Source organism: Apus apus, chromosome 4 (assembly GCF_020740795.1).
Source record: "Apus apus isolate bApuApu2 chromosome 4, bApuApu2.pri.cur, whole genome shotgun sequence".
NCBI lineage: Eukaryota > Metazoa > Chordata > Aves > Apodiformes > Apodidae > Apus > Apus apus.
Genome location: NC_067285.1, coordinates 103,829,217 through 103,850,130, shown reverse-complemented (window position 1 = coordinate 103,850,130; position 20,914 = coordinate 103,829,217). Strand labels below are relative to the sequence as shown.

The following is a 20,914-nucleotide window of genomic DNA, read 5'->3' as shown; positions in this document are numbered from 1 at the left end:
GGTATCGGTGCCACTTTGAGATCAGCCAGGAGCTGTCTCAGGCCTCTCCTTGTTTTGTGTTATCCAAATATAGGTTATGAGTGATACTATTTTAAGACAGTAGCACATCATAATTTATGAAAAAGATGACAGACTGCTGTCATCCTGAAAAAGACCAGGTGGAGTCAGAAGGGAAGGACAAAATCATCAGTTTCCTGAACTTTGAAAATCAGAACAAGCTCAAACCCAGTCTGGCTGCTTAAAAATTTCTCTTGACATCATGGTCAACTATTGGAATTGACCATTAGCTGTTTTCTGGAAACCTTTCTCTGTTAGATTCCTCTTTGTTAGCCCCTCATTAGGATCAGATATGATCAGAGACTGTCATATTATCTTTCTTTTTACATGAGGCTGGACATCAGTGACAGTGGCTAAGATCTGTTTTTCTCTTCCGTCAGTGCTCCTGCATGGTGATTTTCCAGCCACCTTTAATCAATGGGCTTCCATGAATTTGTAGCTGATGATGCCAGCCTGTACATAATTTTTTTGTTCAGTGACACAAATATTGATCTGGCTTTTGTAGGCACTTTTCATAGACTGTGCTTGTCCAGTGGAATGGAAGAAGTCCTCTTGGCCCATCAGGGACTAGGAAATTGTACTGCAGGTTGCACTTCTTCACATGGCAAGTGGGAAGTCATGTTGTATGGCACCTCTTTTTGTCAGTCAGTCAGGACAGAAACTTTTTCCATTCGCTGAATAACATCCAGTGGTGGTCTTGGCCTCCAGTGGAAACACAGTGTGCTGCTGGGACACAGGAGTTTAGAAAAAGTGGGAATCAGTAACTTTAAATAAACTATGCTCTTTATTAAAGTCTCTGTTTTTAGCACATCAGTTATTGAGTGTGATGGAAATTAAAGTTCATTTACACCACTGTTTCTTTTTATGGCACTCAAGGGATTCTGCATTCAAAAATGTTTAGTCTGAATTGATGTTTAAGCTTTTACTTATGTAAAGATGTGTGGGTGGGAAGGAATTCAGTATTCCTTAAAGTAGTGCCAGGAGCCAGAAATATGTGTGGGCAGGTGCTGTGCAAGGTTTCCTTTGTAAATCTGTAAATAGACCTGCATATTTGCTCAGGCCAAATCTTGTATCAGTTTTGTTATTCATCAGCCCATGAACAAGGAGTATAAAATTCATTTTATTTAAAGACATGCTGTTAACAGTTGAAATGAAGTCTCCAGTTATTAAAACACATTAGAGCCCAGAGATTTTTCCTAGGCTCAGTGGGCTTTGAAACAGGTCTTAAAATCGAGGGACAACGTTGGACCTTGCGTATAGGTGAATAAAGCGGATCACTAAGCACACGATCTGTTAGTAATTCTCTTTTTCTGTGTACATGCCCATGGCTACATCTGGTCTAGCAGACTTCCCTTCAGGCTTAAAATGCACAAATTCTTGCTTGCTTTAGCCTGTGCATTCAGCTCCTTCAGATGGCCAGCAAAAGTAAAAGCTGCAGATAAAGCACGTGAGCTTAAGGACAACTTTGAGTCCTCCAGCTGAACAGAAATGCCACTCAGCTGGGTGCACTAATATGTCCTTGCTAAAAGTACAGCACCAGCAGCTGGGAAGGCTTTGCCTGGGTCAGCAGCAGAGCAAGAGATCATCATGTTTGAAATAGTCATATTGGCTCGCCCCTCTTGAACCTGCTTACTGTGAGGGCTGGTGTCTTTTAGCCTGCTTTCTCCATCTCTGCATCTGCACCTATTTTTAGGATATTTCCTGCGCTTGACAGGCAAGAAGCAGTGCTAGATGATGGGTTTGGAGGAATAAGAGAGGCAATGCTCTATGTATACCTCACAATGCTGCTGGTGGTTTAACACCTGCAACCCCATTGTTCCACTGTCCAGAGCCAATAGAATAAGATCCAGCGTGTCCTGCTGCTTGGATGTGCCTGAGGATTACTGGCATAAATTATCCACAGCATGACAGTGACAGAATACTTGTAGCCTCCAAGCATTTGGTGATCGTATTACATCTTGACAGTTGGTGATTTCAGTGCACTGTGCAGTCCAACAAAATCAAACAGAAACAAGACACTTTTCTATTTTGCATGATTTTCACAGTAAAATTTGTATATGTTTTATTTTTCTTGGAATAGTGGCAGCTTAATGATTATTTCACCACAACAAGTGTCCAGCAAGATGCCAGAACCCCTGTAGCTATAAATCAAAAGGATAGGTCATCTTCCTCCAACCCTTTCCTGCAACGTACACAGTCACACTGTGGGGGTGCTTCATATCAATGAGTTTCCTATTGTGGAGAAGCAGTTTGACAGCCTCTCTTTTTCTGGCTGCCTGTCAGGTATACTCTCAGATACTAATTACAAAATATGGAAAAGAGGCAGTGTCCTTGGAGAAGAAAAAAATACTCCTGAAATCAAAAGGACTCTTGAGGTGATACATCACCAATTAAATTCATTATTATTTGAACAGCAACCCAAACATTGCCAGTCTTAAAGATTATTCTAAAATATGTAGTCAGGCTAGTGCCGTAACAAAAGCAAGGGGCTCATATGCCAGGTGGGTGTTTATGAGTCTTTATTTTATCTTGCTTTTTCTTCTAACAGTAAGAATCAGTTGTTACTCTCTGCTCTTCTTAAAAGATAATCTTAAGACAGTATTAACCTTGCAGTTTTTCTCCTTGAAGGAAGTTTTTAAAAGCCAGAAAAATAAATGCAGTTGTTTCATTCACAGAGCTGGCTGACAGCCTCAGTTTGAACAAATCTCAAGTTCTGCAATGCGGGAACAACTAAATGAGCCTTTTTGGTCATCCCATCATACTGCAGGCAGTTAAAAAATATTAACCCTTTCAGAAACTTATAAAAATCTATTTAGTAGCACTTGGATTTCTTTAACCCACGATTCAATTTGAAAAGCTGTTCCCACATCCCAGTGTTCATTGCCAGCTGTTAAATGTTCTTGTGTTAAGGTAGCTTTTTTCCCTCACCTTGGTACCTTTGTCTCAGATATCCTTTGAACTCACAATCAGATTCCTCTCACATTTCATGTCACTACATTGTGTATAAGAAAGGCTCTATCAGTTACATTTTGAGCTGTACTTTAATTCTGTTGAACCAGTTCCCTTATCAGTATTTCTCTTATGAACTTGCTGTAGGTTCATGTTCTAGTTTGATCAAGAGGGACCAGAACAGCAGGGTCATCTGGGCATTATTCAATTATGGAATACTTTTGGTTTTCATACATGATTGCATAAGACTTTAGGTCAAATAAAGGTTTGCAGCTTCTTTTTTGTTGATCTTGACTTGGAGGACATTGTAGTTGCCATTCCCATTTTTGCTAGCTGGGGTTGGTGTATTATTGTTGAAGATTTATTTCACATTTGCAAGTGGTATCACAGAAAAGTTTTAGAGTAATTCCCTTCTCTGTTCACTTACAATATACTTTTATAACAATGCACCATATTTCAGTTTTCTGTCCAAGCTGCCAGAATGAGCTGTTCCCAACTACCTTTAACAGAATTCACAGCCAGTCTGGACGAGCTCAGGTCAGGTTTAGTGTAGGATTGAACTGCTTCATTGTGAAGCTGTATGACTTCTTTTCTGCCTTTACTAGATGCTGGTGATCCTTGACCTCCATAGAAGAGAGCTATTAAATTACTAATGCCTTAGATTTGATAGGATATTGCCCCACCTTTCATAACATGAACATTAAATACCGAAGTCTTCTCTTGTTTCATTCTGATGCAGTGCTCAGGACCTTAGAGAAGATTGTTCTAGTGGAAATGGTGTTGCCCACACTTTTCTCACCATATTCTCTTGTCTTGTCAGCACTGTCAGGGCACCTGGATGAGCTTAGTAACTCCTGGAATAGGAAGGTGATTTCATCTTTACTGAGGAGTAAAGACACTTCTATGACCACAGTTACAATAACCACCTCTGACTGGGGGCCCCATACTGCTTACAATTCAGATTAATCTTTCTCATGTAATATGCATTAAAGTGTTTCCCAGCATTAATTAAAGCCCATTTCTCTTCTTGGTACATCCAGACCCTTTGTTTGATATGAGACAACTCTATTGTATTGTCTGAGTGATGCTTCCAACTGGCTGTGTAATAATCTTTTATTCTAAAAATTGAATTATATGGAAGCGTTGTGGTTTTGTTTCTGACTCATTCTTTATCACTTTTAAATTATTTCCTAGATCTTCTTTTACTTCCATGGATTTTGGAGTTTAGTTCCACTCTTTGTCTTCCATTGAGTTTGGGTGTAACTCATTCCAGCAACCTGTCCTTTCAGTGGTGCATTCTGTCCTCCATTTTTTTCAGTTTTCTTTAATATCTCAAATGTTAATTAAGTACAATGGCAAGAGCTGAGCTTATGCCCAGCTTCTGCTGCAGGCTGATGTTGCCATCAGAGAAATGCAAGAACCAACTGGGTTCCCTGCTTAGTCCATATACTGTGTTGGTTTCTTACTGCTTCCATTTGATCCTCTTCATTGCCATCTTTACCTTTCTGTTGCTTAGGTAAAGTGAGTTATCTGGTCAACTGTGCAGAAATCAGATGTTCTGTGTTTTGTGAAATGCCAACTCAGTTCCTGATGAGGTTCCTGTGTAAATGCTTTCCAGACAATCTTCAGATATGACTGTGGAGCCATAGTATGCCCTGATTCGTTCTTTAAATACAAACAAGTCAGTTCAGATCCCTTTCTCATCATAGGGCTGTGCTTTCTGAGGCTGCAGTCTGGTTGTATTCACTATACTCCACATACTAAGCACTTTTCCAGAGATACTTTTAATTAGGTATTCACCAGTGAGTCAGCAGCCACACACTTAGGCAGTGTCAGATGTACATCCACTGCTTGGAGGACAGCGTGCAAAGCATGTCCCTTCTTTTATTCTCAGTCTTAAAGACTAAACAAAAGCTTCAGTTGTGCTTTTACTCATCCTTCACCTGGTAGTCACTTCCACTCGCATTTCCTCCTTGCCCTCATCCCTTCAGCACTGCAGTGGACCTTTTGGGTTACCAGTTCAGCTCTTTGCTGGGCCTCCCATCATGTCTGACTCTGACTCTTGATTTTTTGGGCAATTCCTTTTGGTTTTTCCCTGGTAGGAGCAGTGTCCCAGAGTCATGTGCTGTCATTGCTTGGGTGCCCTCTGCAGTGGTATTCAGTTTGTTGATTTGTTTTGCTTTCTGGACATCCATTTTTTTTACACCTAGGGAAAGGGATCATAAATGTATTCCCTCTGCTAGGCTGAGGATGCTGAGAGGTTGTACAGAGGTCAAATCTAAGCTTGCTCCAAAAGCAAAATGGCATGTGCATATGTCAAGGTTTCTTCTCAACAGCTCACATTTGCCTGCTGGCTGCTGAATAGCTTTATTATGGATCACCAGTGTATGACCACTTTTCCAGCCTGATGTTGCTGCTTTTCAGTGTTGAGGAGTTACGTAGCAGCTGGCTCTGCAGTTCGGCTGGTTCCAAATTCATGGTTGGTGGAATAACTTTCAAGCATGGCCCTTGTTCTGCTGGCAGCCTCTGCCTGCAGCACGGGTGTACTGACAGTTGTTGCCTCCGTTCAAGTCACTGCTTTCCACTGGAAAACTCCACACGCTAACTCATTGCATGAAGGGAGGTGTTTCTTTCTATTTCCTACATAGTGTAAGGCTTTGTTGGGGTGTAAAGTGATTTTATATCCTCAGGTCCCTATATATGATGACATTTATTTTCCTCTGTATTTCATGCTGCTTTCCACACTAGGTACTTACATATTGTCAGCAGCTATCAGCTAGACTATCCCTCAAAAAAAAAGTACCTACACATCTTGCTAGGTACCCTTGGACAGAAGGGAGAAATAAAGTATTTTATTTCCTACGGTAAATGAAGAAAAAGTTCATTTGTGGTCTGTGGAACACAGAGAAGCAGGTAGAAGGGGAGACCATAGTATACCATAAAATTAGTATTTCCAATTTCCACTAAGACTGTTTCATAGTGTCTAGTAGAACAGTGAGTTTTACTGTCCAAGTAAATATTGCATACTATTTGGAGATGTTTGTTTCTTTTTCTCAACAATCCATCCTGTAAACTGGAGTTGGGCATCCCATGCATAATCTAGTCTTCAATGTCTTCAGAGATCTCAACTCTGTAGTGTAATTATCACCCCATCCACTTCCTGGTTTCAAATAAAACATCTCTCTTTTGGTCTCAGACCCGGTACCTGACAAACACCTTTATCAGTATTGTTTCAGTATTACTGGTATTATTCTGGGCACCAATGTCTCACTCATCCTTGTCCCTTTTACTCCAGTGAGATAAAAGTAATGGTAATTTTTTTCTAACTCAGTTTTTATTCCTGCGGTTGAACAAAGTTATTTGTCTTGAAAGGCAGCATTCTCTAGTTTTCTTCCCTGTGGCCTGTCATAAAAATAAATAAATATAGAAGTTCATGCTAATGCTTTCTCTGCAGGTTACCAGGTCTTTCCTCGTGATACCACTCAAACTACAGATGTTCTAGGGTTTTCAAGATTCAATTATTTTACAGAATATATAAATAGTTTTGTGGGTTTTATGGCCTTTTTATTCTTCAGGTAAAGTAATGAGAAGTTATTGAATCAAGAATTATTTCACTTTATTATTCATAACTTCACCAAAATTCTTCCACTAAAAAATTGCAAAGTTGAAAGAACTAAACAATACGATTAACAGTAGTAAAAAAAATTAAAGCAGTGTAAATATTAGTAAGTAGTATCAGAACGCTTTTTACATTTCTCAGTGCTCAAACACTCACATATTCTGTAGCTCCCAAAAGATGTATCTGTTTATGGTACAGATTTGAATGAGGCATTTTTATTTTGCATTTAATCAGTTGGATATTCTTTCAATATTAAAGCAGCTTTGCTATAATCAGAAAGTATTTAAAGTTGGATGTTTCTGTTTTTCCTTTTTATATATATATATATATATTATCTTTTCTATAATTGTTTTCAACTTTGTTAGGCAAGCACTGCAAAATGCATTTCAGAAGGGAGGGCCTGATTAATTCAGCAATGGATTCCATCTGTGTTGACACTGGCTGCACAGCACAGCCCAGCCCACCCCAGCTGTATGAAGTAACTGGTGCTCCAGCAAGGTCGAATTCAGACAAGCACCATTTGTGTTTCATTTCCGTTTTTACTTCTTTCTGAATAACATTTTGTCTAAAAACAAGGATTCTTCCCCTCCCACTAATCTTTATTGGAACATATTTGGTGCTGGATAAAAGGTAGCTTTGAAACCTTGGTGCTGTGTCAAGTCAAAATTGTAATAACTCTCAGGATGGGTATTTCCTGGGTGAATTAGGTTTAATAATGATAGGAATGTCATGTATCATATATACACATGATGGGAAAAATAGTTTAAGGCTAAACCAAGATATTGATATCTCTCTCTTATGAAAGGGGTATGAATCTACACAGCCCCAGGAACAAACCTTGACCCTGACTCACTTGAGCAAGACACTGCCCAACTGCATAAAGGAAGAAAATACAAACTCCTTGTAGGCAGTTTCCCCTATTGTGTCTAGCAGTTCAGGCCGCACAGAGATGATGTGAGCAGGTGTGTAGGGTAAAATTCATAGCATGCTGTCAAATTTCCAATATTAACAAACGTGGTATTTTTTCATGTCCCTTATGCCTGTCATGCAGTAGCAGTTAACCTGGGGAGGTTTTATTTGTGTGATTATGTGCAGATTTCCATTTAGTTGTATTGGGTTTTTTTTCAGCAGAATGACAGGGAAACAATCCTATAAGTTGTATTTTTTCATTATTTTGTGTCTTTAACAGATACTTTCTCTAGGAAAACTGATCTGTGAGGAAAACTCACTTGGTTCTCACTGTAGATAACAGTAATTCCCATCTCTTACCTGTAATTGAGTGTGACATAAGAAGTTGGCTGTATCATTTGATACAGAAGTAATAACAGCGTAAATCTCAGCGTGCCCAAGAATTTCAGTCACAAATCTGTTCATTGTTCTTGAGGAAGTTTCTGGTTTTACTCAGTGCACAAAGGGAATTCAGTGCTGGATGAGCTGAAGGGCAGGTTTATTTGCTAGCTCCTTGCCTTCCTGCGCATTGGGACTACACAAGCACTTACCTGAAAGGTGGATTAACCTACTAGATACAAATTTAAGTACAGAGCACACTAAGGGAGGGACTCATCTTTCTGACGTTATTAAGAATTAGGTGTCCAGCGTAGGTGTGTACTCAGTAATCAGATGTAGAGATGCCTAGCTCTGAAATCTGCAAAGATGAATCCAGCCCTGAAAAAGCCCACAGAAGTAGTTCCATAACAGATAATGCCATATGTTATTAAAGCTTAGCTGCCTCCCTGGTAACTTTTGATCTGTAGCAAAAGAGGAGTCCAGTCACTGTGGCTTAGAAGTCTCTATGCCTCTACTAGACTGTTCAGCCTATTGAATTGCACTGCAGAAGTGTCTGTGTCTGACCATAGGCAAAGCCCAGACTGACTGGTTTCTTACTTCAGTATCTCTGTTCATTCACTGAGGTTAGACTTAATCAATCCAATGCAGACAAATACATCTTTCATTACAAGAAAAAATGAGAAAGATGTTTTCAAAAAATGTTAACTGCAGAAGTGAAACTCTGCTTGCAAGTTGTATTTTTGTATCATACAATAAACCACTCGTGTTGGAAAAAGACTTCAGTATTTTCTCCAGTATGAAAATGTGGAACTAAAAACTTGTGGTAAACATGAATGAGTTCTATAAAATACAGTTGTTTTGATACTTGTTAAGGAAACAGAACAGTATTGTCATATGGAAGAAGTCACAGAGTACTAAATTTACTTTGTTACTATATCAACATACCAACAGTCATCCCATTTTAAATTTAAAACAGGTTTATATTTAGAAAAGAAGCAGTTTAGAATTTGACCTGGTATTTGAAGAATTTATTTTATCATATAATAGTTTCTTGATGTTCCAAACTTTTCCTTCATTTTAGCACAGTTTTCACTATGTAGAAAGAGCATTTTAAAAATTAATGTCTATATTAAGAGCTGATTTGCCATTTCAAAACAAAACACATTATGAAAGTATGGTCTAAATTATCTGTTCTTTATCTCTGCCAGCCCAAGCTGCTTAGCTTTTCTAAACTATCCAACAAACTGTTGTTCGCTGCTGTAATAGAAACTATTTCAGATATAAAATACTAATAAATAAGCTGTAACACTGTGATATGGTCTATGCACAGAAATCTCTTTCCTACATAGATATTTTAAGTTTCTAGACCTTGAAAAGAGAACTATATGTTTTTGACATTTTTACCACTTAACGCTGTTGCTGAAAGGACTTATTTTAATATAGTTTACCATCCTTAACAATGGCAAGTAACATCGTACTGTGTTTGTAACTCCAAAGGACTCGGTGTACATGCAAGAAGGTTCTGTCTCCTTATCATGAGTTCTAGATGTTCTCATTTTTTCTTTCTTTTTTTTTTTTTCTTCTTTTTAGCCACCAGATAATGGGCCTCCACCTTTACCAACATCTTCCCTTCCTGAAGGCTATTATGAAGAGGCAGTGCCACTTAGTCCTGGAAAGGCTCCCGAGTACATCACTTCCCGTGAGTAATATATATCCAGACCAGTTTTGAGGAACGGGTAATTCCAGTGTTTTTCAGCTTTTTTAGTATCTGACAACTACACCTCTATTAGTGCTGTGATGATGTATTATAGGCGTGGCTTTGACCATCTGGGGCTAGTACTGGTTATCCTCACTGCCCATGCATTGGTTTGGTTTGCAGAACTGTTTTGTGTGCACAAACCAGACTCCTTTTAGAGGAAACTAAACATGGAGCTCAAGTTAGGTGCACATTAGCATGTTTCAGCTGCTACTGGAGACAGGAGTGTCCAAATCAGCAGCCAGTCTTTTGGACAGATTTGAACCATAAGCATGATGCAAGCATTGGATCAGGAGTCCAGAGTTAAAGTGTCATCCAGAGTAAATCCCTCTAAACTGTCAATATTGTAAACGTAGAGGTCTCAGAAACTGGTGTTGATCTGTAATCTATTGGCATGCCCTCTATTGCATGGAATTATGTGCTTAAGTAGATGAAATAAAACAGGAATTACAGAGAAGTGATTTGTAGCATTTCTGATGACACATTGTGGATAGGGATAAGTCTTTCATACTGGATCGTATAAGCCCTGTGTGATGCACATGACTATTTTTGTGACTACTTATTTAGTGGAGGGCTGCCTCCTAGCTGATCCCCAGAATGTCCTTCTGTAACACACAAATGTTCTTTCTCACATCCAACTACTTATCCAAAGATCTGTGCACTTAAGTGGAGCTACTCTGAGTGCACATTGATGAACCGGTGAAGTGAATGCTGTGAGTGTTTGCACAGGGTCAGTCAACAGGACATCAAGGACGAGAATTGCAAAGATTCTCCTTTTTGCTGCTTTTTTAATGATCTGGAATGCTTTATTACTTGTGTATGGCTGATTTATCGCTAATCATTATTTTCTATGGACCAAAGATTGAAGGCCTATCTTCCCCTGCTTTGTGGCCATTTTTATTATTTGAACCAGAACAAATGAATAAAAATATATCTCTGTTCTTAAAACACAGGCATAGGAGTCACCTTAGAATAATAATTATTCACTTGTACACTGCACAAACTGAGGTTATCTTAATGTACATATGAAATTCAAGGTAAGAAAGAGTTTCATATGCTGTAAATCAAATGAAGGAACATACCATCTTAGCAGAGCAGCAGAATTACTCCTCCTCTCATTTCCTCCCTTGAAATGCTGCAGGGTGGTCCTGCTACACCCTGTAATCCAGTGAACTGCTGATTTGTGTTTTGTCATTAAACAAGAGCCATGCTCAGGCAAAAAAATATTAATAGAACAAATATTAATATCACTGCTAAAGGATTGCCTTGGGAATAAAAAGACAAAATATGAAACAGATTTCTTATTGTACTAAACCATCCAAATCCATAAAAACATTTAGGATATCAGCCTTAGAAGTTCATTAATAATTCCTTAATTTAAATATGTATATCCAGACACATCTCTGCTAATGTAACTTGTCGTTTCACTTGCTGTGATTTTGCTGTATTTTCTTACTTCCTGAACTCCTTACAATTTCTTTTAATCTCTGTTAATTCTGCTTTTCATTGCTAAGTAGCTTTAAATTCAGTATACCATTGGTGATATATCTTCACTCAGGCAAAACTTGCACTAAATCCAGTGTGTGGTAGTTAAAGTAAGCCAGCAAAGTAGTGTATTAACTGAAGATCTAACCTTAGCTGTTCACACTGTCTGAGGTCAAGACTCCTCAACAAAGAAGTGCTAAAAGTGCAAGAATAAACTGTTAAAAAACTGTTGGGATAGATTAAATTGTCTTAAGTAAATATTTCTATGGAATATTTTTGTAATGTCATTAGTAGCGAAGAGGCTTATATGCCATGTGTCCTACCTATAAAGGCAAACAGCAGCAGCAGAAAATTGCAGAATACAGATAATGAAAATTAAGTATCTGTAATTTCCCCAAATCCCTGTAAATGAACACTTGCATATAGAAGAAAACAAGGCAGCATATGCCTTGTCAGGTAAAATCTCTTTCTGTTTATTAAGAAGAAGATGCAAAAAAAGGTAGATCAGCAGCACTGGACCATGTTGTAGGAGTGAATCGCAGTCTCTGAGACTTTAGTAGACTTGTTAAAAATCTCACTTTTTCTTTACGTGTTGTGTTTTTCTCCTTTCTCTCACCTTCTTCCCCACTCCAATACCCAAAGAGTGTTATGGCTTGAATATATACACAAGTTTTCAGATCTTTCCCATAGTTTGCTGTCAAGCCAGTTTCATTACCTGTTGTCAGGAGACAGTAAGAGACAACAAGATTTAGTCACTAGCAGCCTTTCCACAGCTTAGTGTTATACAGTCTGCTTCCACAATTTAGCAATTTTAAATAGGAAGTTTACTACTTCCCAAATTCAGTTCACAGTGAATATTGGTTGGAAGTAATACTGCTTCAGAACCCTTTGAAATTATATATAAATGCTGGACTTCTCTGCATAACTTTCTGAATATCTGCTAAAGCTGCTGTGTATGCATAGTAGACTGCCTATGCTAGTTATGTTAAAATGGTTATTTTACAGGGTGAACAGAAGGTGGTTTGTGTCCAGAGCCTGAAAGCCTTCCTTTGGTCATGGTGCAGCAGTTTGGAGAAACAAAGAATAGAAGTGTGATGTGGTAAAGAGCAGCAAAGGTTCCAGCCCAGATGATAGGAGTAATCCAGGGTGATCATCCTTCCTGGTGTGACTCACAGAGCAAACTCTTCTTCTGGCCAAGAGTGCTACAGCCAAGGAGAAGAGAAACATGGGTATTAGCTAATGACAGGATATGGCAACAGGTTCCCAGAGATCCTGTTAGACTCTGTGAGGAAATGTCAGCCTCAGAAGCTCGTGTTGGTTTTCATCCTCCTATAAACAGAGATTTGGATGAACAAAGTGCAACTGCTGTGCCAGCAGAGTCTCTGCTGATCATACAACTTACTGCTAACATGACATCTGCACTTGTACTGCTTAGGAGCCACACAGGCAGTACCTGTAAAATATGTAACGTGCAGAATTCCAATCTCTACTTTGAAGTCTCAGTCAGCATTTCCTACAATTAAGTAATCATCTGAGGCTTTTGCTGTTTCCCTGCATGGAGCTGCCCCAAACCAAACACTCTGTAGCAGAACTGACCAGAAGATTAATTAATTTTAAAAATTTGTAATGAAGATAAACTATTTTGTACACTTTTGTGAAAACACAAATGGGATCAGAATATAAGTCTTGATTCAGAAATGTGAGATCTGTATGTCCAAAGAAGGGCAACAAAGCTGGTGAAGGGTCTAGAGCACAAGTCTTATGAGGAGCAGCTGAAGGAACTGGGGTTATTTAGTCTGGAGAAATGGAGGCTGAGGGGAGACCATATCACCCTCTACAACTACCTGAAAGGAGGTTGTAGCGAGATGGGTGTTGGTCTCTCCTCCCAAGTAATAAGTGGTAGAACAAGAGGAAATGGCCTCAGCTTGTGTCAGGGGATGTTTAGATTAGATATTAGGATTACTTTTTTTTTACTGAAAGAGTTGTGAAGCACTGGAACAGGCTGCTCAGGGAAGTGGTGGTGTCACCATCCCTAGATGTATTTAAAAAGCATGTAGATGTGGTGTTTAGAGACATGGTTTAGTGGTGGACTTGGCAATGTTAGGTTTGTAGTTCGACTTGATGATCTTAAAGGTCTTTCTCAGCCTAAACAATTCTGTCATTCTATATCCCACTCTAACTCTGCATGAAGAGATGTACTGCTTTAAAATGAGCTTTCCAGCAATCCATTGTCCTTTTCCCAGTTGTCCCAGGTCCTTCTTATATCCCAGCTTTGTCCTAAATACCTAGGTAACGCAAAGGAGATTTTTCTTCCACGTTGTGGCCTAAAAATATATCAAACTCTACTTGAAATGTTTGGATGAAATTTCAGCTATTGACAAAATTCCAATCAGTTCTACTCCTTGACGGCATGTGCCAGTGGATAACAGGCATGCCTTCAGTTTTTATTACCTGAAGAGCTTTACTTATATGCACACATAAACAAGTAAGTATGGATGGTGGAAGAGCGGGTTCTGTGATAATGGCAAATTAGTTTTGTAGTGGAGGGGATTGCTAGAGCTGATTGCATTATTGGAAAAAAAAAAGGCCTGAAAAAAGTTTTACAGATGATACTAAGTTGGGAGGGAGTGTTGATCTGCCTCAGGGTAGAAGGACTCTGCAGAGAGACCTGGACAGGCTGGATCGATGTTCTGAGGTCAGTTGTATAAGGTTTAACAAGGGCAAGTGCCAGGCCCTGCATTTAAGTTATAACAGCCCCATGCAATGCTGCAGGCATGGGGAAGAGTGGCTTGAAAGCTGCCCAGCAGAAAAAGCCCTGGGGGAGGTGTTTGTTGACAGCTGGATGAACATGAGCCATCAGTGCGCTCAGGTGGCCAAGAAGGCCAACAGCATCCTGGCCTCACATGTGAAATAGTGTGGGCAGGAAGAGCAGGGAAGTGATCGTGCCCCTGTACTCAGCACTGGTGAGTCTGCACATCGAGTCTTGTGTTCAGTTCTGGGCCACTCAATACAACGACCTTAAGGTGCTGGAGCATGTCCACAGAAGACCAGCCAAGCTGGTGAAGGGGCTGGAGAACAAGTCCTGTGAGGAGAGGCTGAGGGATTTGGAACTGTTTAGTCTGAAAAAGAGGAGACTGAGGGTAGACTTTCTCTCTCTACAACGACCTGAAAGGATATTGTGAGGCAGGCATTGGCCCCTCGAAAGAGGAGACGAAAGGACAAGAAGAAAGTGCCTCAAGTTGTCCCAGGGGAGTTTAGATTGGCTATTAGGAAAGATTTCTTTACTGAAAGAGTGGTCAAGCATTGGAAAAGGCTGCTCAGGGAAGCGGTGGAGTGAGCATACCTGGAGGTGTTTAAAAAGTGTGTAGATGTAGCACTTCAGGACATGGTTTCATTGGCGTGGTGGTGTTGGATTTGATGACCTTAGAGGTCTTTTCCAACCTTAATGATTCCGTGATTCTAAGATTGTTTAATTAAAAGAGAATCTTGCTGTTACACTGCCAAACTTAGAGCAGGATTAACAGTTTAGGCTAACATAACAAGACCTTTTTCACAGAAACTGTAGTTCAAGGAACAGCGTTGTCTGTTCAAAGTGAACCGTATCAGTGAAGGAGCTGTATTTGAGAATTGTATGAAATGTTATAATAAGTAGATAGTGCCCCGTAATTTAATCTTACTACTTTTGTCATAGTCAGTATTTGTTTCTTAAAATGCTTTACTAATATTTATGATTCTGTGCCTACATTTTGCTTTATGTAATAAGGTGAGATGATAACATTTCTTTGGAAAAGAATTACAAAAGATGAAGGTATCAGTAATATTCTAAAGCTAATAAAAAGCCACCTAAAATTCTAACTATTTATTCCCAGCTCATTCTTTCAATTAAATTCCCAATATATCTGTATGGGTCTTCTGTAAAATTTCTTAATGGAGCAGCATCTTTTAATCAATTAAGTTAATGTATTGATGTTACTAAGCATTGAAACAGTGATTTGTTAATGACTTTCAGAAGCCTTAACTTAAAATGATCCCTGCTGAGATTTTCAGTTATTTCGGTACAGTTCATTGCTAAATGTTTTAACTTGACAGTTTAATGCTTTTCTTAAAGATTATGACTCAGATGCTATGAGCAGCTCTTACGAATCCTACGATGAAGAGGAGGAGGATGGAAAGGGGAAGAAAATGAGGCATCAGTGGCCTTCTGAGGAGGCCTCTATGGATCTGGTGAAGGATGCCAAAATCTGTGCCTTCCTCCTTAGAAAGAAACGATTTGGGCAATGGACCAAACTACTGTGTGTTATCAAAGAAAACAAGCTACTGGTAATTTTTATTTTATCTCTAGCTGTATTTTCTTTGTGCATCTTTTAGATGATGTATGTATTTTTACATGAATCTGGTTTTTGGAATGTGTTCTGCAAACAGTGGCCAATTCTACTGTAACCTTACCAAAGAGTTCAGTCATTATTTACCCAAGAAGCAGTACTGAAATTATAAGTGTATCGTTTAGCCACTTAAAACTTTGATTTTTATTGCATTTAAACCCAGGCACTTCCCTGATATTGGAAATGAAGTCTGGCTCATTAGTTTCTAACATATTTCATTTGGAAAAAAAAAAAAAGAAAAATAAAAAAAAAGAGAAAAAAACCTGCTGAAACTGTAAATCCAATCTTTCATTCCCTGAGGACCAAAAATCTCATAGGGAGCTTTGTGTATGAACTGTTGGATCAGTCTGCTGCAGAGAAAAGTCCCTTGTTAGACTGAGAGTTCACTTGGCAGCATATGTCGTGGTAATGTGTGCATGTTAAACTAAACCTTTGCCATCTGTTCTGCGGTACAGATGCAGCATTCACATGATGCACAGCTGCATTATAGAAGGGAAAGAAACAAGTGGATGTATTTGTTCCTCAAGCATATCTGTTATGTTTTTTTCAGATTGGAGGCACCCATGAAAGATTGCCTAAGTTAGTAAATTATGTGCTCATAGATTTTTTGTTTGTTTGTTTTCTGAAAAGAGAGCCTAATTCAGTGAAACACTCGTTTCTGTGTTGTTATGAGCAAACTAATGCTTACAGTAATAAATAAGTTGGGGTCTTAGGATTTCCCTGTCTTCCTGCCTGGTGCTTCCAACCATTGGAACTAATTATGTAACTAACAGTTATGGCAATATTCCAAGTGTTAAAAGCTTATTAACAGGTGCTAGAAAGTTTTCTATGGAACCTGATTTTTCTGCTCTCTTAAAACATAGCTTAGATGTGTTCATTTTCCAAGTAGATTTATGCTTTTGGCAGTATAGGAAATAACAAGATATGAAATAGAGGCATCTGGGTAAGAGGTTCCTTAAAATATATTTGGAATTCATTTGTCAGTTTTCAGTGGTTACTGAGGATTTAATTTTTCTATTCTCCTCTATTTAAGTGTCAAAAAGAATGTTGGTTCTGATATGATTTGTATTCTTATAATACCAGGATGCATAATACATGTTTTTATCACCATATATCAGCATCATATCAAATTTCAGGTCCGTCTGGTAACAGCTTGAAGAAAAGAAAGAAAGAGGAGAAAAAAAAACAACAGTTTTTCTCTGAAGTCACAGAATATTTCTTCTACATTTACATTTGTTGTTCTGTATAGAATTTTTTTTTCCTATTTTCATTTCCTTTAGCCACATGTGTGGTCTGAAAAGGCTTTTTTTTGTTTTGTTATAGGGATTGTCTTTCAGTAATGGGAATTAAGAAAATAAAAATCGCTATAGGAGTCTAATGACCAAGTTACATAAGATTGGTTTATTGTTTGAAGGAGGACTTAGACATTTAACTTATGAGATATTCAAGTAAAACAAATACATGTTCTTAGGGATTAGTAATTGCTTGTGTTAGAAATGCAGCTGTCATCATAAAACCAAAATATTTTAGTAAGAATTAGATATTAGAAATAACGTTAGTAGGGAATAATTTTTCACTTAAAATCCTTCAATATATAAATACTTCAGTTTTCGTAATGGGTAATTGTAAGTAAATTATTTAAATTAATATAAAGGGGATTAAATGCTGTTTTGCTTCTTAACGTGGCTCATGTTGTATGTTTTCAAGATTTCGTATTTATAAACTTAAAATCTCCTACCAACCCAGAGAAACCTTGAGTTAATGGGCTTTGGAGAGGGAACAAGGATTATCAGTGATTTACAGAGGTTGGTTTAGAGTGGCTATATTTGCTTGGCCTAAGTTGTAGTGTTTCTAACATACTTTTAACAGCTACTGTCTTCCTGACAGTTGCATCATGACATGAGTGCTGCTGCAGATATGCAAAAGTTCATGGGCTTTCCCTGTTCACATTTATGCTCAACTATCTATGTAAGCATATAGTAATTAGTCTTCTTTATTATCACATATTTTAGCCTTTGTCCTTATTTGTGTGACTGAAAGCCCAATTTACATAAATTTATAAAATAACTGGACATTCATATACAAAATATACATTGTTCTGTAGTTTGGCAGTCTGTGACAGCCTGATGAACCTCTTTTATACCAATGTGTTAGAAAATGGGAATAGGGATTAGGTCTAGTCACAGGACAAGAGATGTAACATGAAACCCTTAAGCTTTAGATCACCAATTTAAACTATGTGGGCAGTTAATTTAGTGATCCCACATGAAATGTCTGTTCATTGACAACACTCACCACTGAGGGGAAAAAACACTGGGTAAGTTACATAGTTTTATCCAGGAGATTTCAGAATACATTAATACAGAGATTTGTGTGGGTTTGTGCAGTGACAAATTAAATTGAATTAGCTAAAAAATGTTACCGACCTGCAGTTTTGCTCCATTTCCACACATGACAATTTTTTTTATTTATCCTAAGAAAAAGAACATCTGAGTGTTTGCAGCTGCAGCATCTAGGTACTGGGGTAGGTTTGTCTTGATATGCTAGGCAGTTGCTGCAAGGCCGGGGAAGCATCTAGTTTAAAGTTGTTAACTGTACAAGTTTATTCTGTTGCTATAAGTGAACAGATATTCTAAATCACCTGATCAAGGTCAAGCTTGAGTCATAAGGATAATGTGAAGCTTAATGCTCTCCATGTGTTGTACCTGTTCTGCAATAAAAAATGGCTATTAATGTCAGTCTGGAAGTAATTTTGCTTTACAGGGGGGATAAGGAGGAAAAATGCAAAGTTGGCATTGGCTGAACTCTGTGGTATGTGATGGAGGGCAGAAAATATAAAAAATTAAAAAATAGCATTTCTGTATGGTAATAGCTTTCCCTCAAGGTTCGGAAATGTGATATCTAACTTTTGAACTTTCCTTACATTTATTTAGTGCTACAAAAGTTCCAAGGACCAGCAGCCCCAGATGGAGCTGCTCCTGAATGACTGCAGTATCACATACATTCCCAAAGACAGCAAAAAGAAGAAGCATGAGCTGAAAATCTCTCACCAAGGAGCAGATGCCCTGGTTCTGGCGGTACAGAGCAAAGAGCAGGCAGAACAGTGGCTAAAGGTAAGGGGGAATTTCTGTCCAGTTTTCCACCCACAGAGTGCTTCCATTGCCTGCTGAGTTATTGTTGAAAACTGAGATACAGACAGTAACATTCAGGCCAATTCAGACAACTTAAAACCTGTGCAATTGGGACTTAATGTTCAGGCCTCAAAGTAACTCTTTGGGCAACCAGTAGTTCAGTATTACACAGCTGGGTTTGCTGCTGTGTATGGTTTTCATGGCTAATCACACAATAATCTGGCAGCAGGAGGAGAGGTGGCAAATGCCCTTCCATTTTCATCTCCAGCTCATTTTCCAGAAAGTTTGGTGGTTAGGGCACACTGGTCATGAGCTGAAGATTCAGATTCCCTAAGGTACAGGAAGCTGTTTCTTTTTGGAGTGGCATATTTGTGTAACTGCCATATGCTACCCTGCAAAAATTGGGCATGCCAATGTCACAGTCACATTTTCAAATAGAGATACCTGTTTGAATTGCTCTGGATGGAGAAAAATTCTGCAGCTTCCTGAAGTCCATTCAAGTTTGCTAATCCTGGTTTAGCAGGATATCATGTGTTAGGGTTTGTTCTGGGAATGCAGACTTCTGAGAAATGGGATGTTGTCATCTTCCACTCCTTTCTGTTCAGTGTCTGAAATGTGGAAAATCCCAATGCAAGTTTTAGATCCTAACCAGATTACTAGTATTTATGTTGGAGTTTGCCAGTCTCAAATGTGGAGGTCAGTGAAGTAGTGTGGGAAACTATCATTGCCGTTTCAGTAGCTTGTTTTAAGAGCTTGAAATCCGGCCTTTTAAATGCATGTAAAAGTCTGAATGCATAAGGCTCATCAGGCATTCTCCATGCTGTGCTCTGATCTAACCTTATATGGTGCTTTTTTTTCTATGAATAAATTGTATTTTCCCAAATACAATTGAATTAAACACATAGGAATTTCCTGGTGGCAGATAGTTTTTTCTGCAGAAGAGGGAGACATAAAATGCAGCTTAAGAGGTATGAGTTCTGCTGTAGATTAATTTACTAAATGGAAAATTAATCTGTAATTTCCTATTTTGCAATATTTGAATATACGTTGTGGGAGTTTGCAGATATTGTGTGTGTTTGGTTTTGACAGCGAGTTCGTATCTTGGCTTAAAAAATGCACTCTCAGTTGTCTTTTTAATAGAAACTAATCACAGTTACATATTTGTTAGGCTTCTTCTAACATCAGGATTTTGTTAAAGTTATAAAATCTAGCACCATCCAAGTGCACACTAACTCACCTAGAGTTTCAAAAACACTGATTGGAATGAAAAGAAGTTCATAAGTCATTTTCTTGTCCAAGGGAATTCCGCTGCAATTAGATCATAGTAACTGCACCATGATTTCCTGTGTTGTTCTAAACTTGGGTTTATTAATGCTGAATTCATTGGCATTTATCAGATTTTCTTTCATAAAAAATGTTTTCTTTCTTTCTTTTTTTTTTTTTTTAAATTCTACATACCATTGCCCACACAGGCAGACAGAGCAGTGCTAGAATATTCCATATCACAGATGCATTCCTGCTACTTTAATAAAAAAAAATAATATTTTTTTTTTGTACAGTTGCATGTTAACACAGTTGTGTGTGCCAAGGGTGAATGGCTGGACAGTGTGTTATCTGCAAAGCATTTGGAGGCAATCTGACAGCACTTTATTTATTTCCTTCATGTTGCAAAGCTCTTTATTAATAAAACTCTTTCAAGTACATGGCAACGCTACTGTACACTCAACTTCCAAGTCCCCAGAACTGCTGCAATACTGTCTGCTCTGTACAGGACAAATTGCCTATGCAACAGCTATCCAAAAACGGTCTGTGCAGTTCTTGCATCAGCTCCAGTGTTTTCAAGAGGAAGTATAGCTTTTTGAGATAAAAAACATTGTGTTTTGTATTTTTTAAAATGTATGTTTTGGTGTTTTTTTAATGAAAATAATTATTTTTTTGTCATTCAAGCCTTTCTTAAGATGAACATCTGAAGGTCATATGTGGATTTGTGTAGAAGGTTTCAATCCTGAGAAAGAGGTCACTGTTTTGTCTTGGGAGACACAGTTTGAGCTTTCCTTGTCTGTCACCCTGGCCCTAGCTTTGTCACCTATGTCTGATTTCTGTAGTTAAGAAAATGGGCAGACTGACAATAAGCGAGATCTCTGCAACCACATTTTTAAATCATAACATAGCTTCTCTGTCAAAGATACTGTAACAATACATGCCAGTGGAGTCAGATTATCACTCAGGAACAATGGGTTCTCATGAA

At 38.4% G+C, this 20,914-nt stretch overlaps 1 protein-coding gene across 3 annotated transcripts in view; it reads left to right on the top strand.

Moving 5' to 3' along the window:
• AFAP1 (actin filament associated protein 1) overlaps positions 1-20,914 on the top strand; it is a 118,217-nt gene that overhangs the window by 61,254 nt on the left and 36,049 nt on the right. For all 3 annotated transcript variants that reach the window (XM_051619084.1, XM_051619083.1, XM_051619085.1), the window contains exons 4-6: positions 9,503-9,611; positions 15,262-15,473; positions 18,469-18,648. In XM_051619084.1, the coding sequence (XP_051475044.1) occupies positions 9,503-9,611; positions 15,262-15,473; positions 18,469-18,648 (501 nt within the window). The remainder of the gene's footprint in view (positions 1-9,502; positions 9,612-15,261; positions 15,474-18,468; positions 18,649-20,914) is intronic.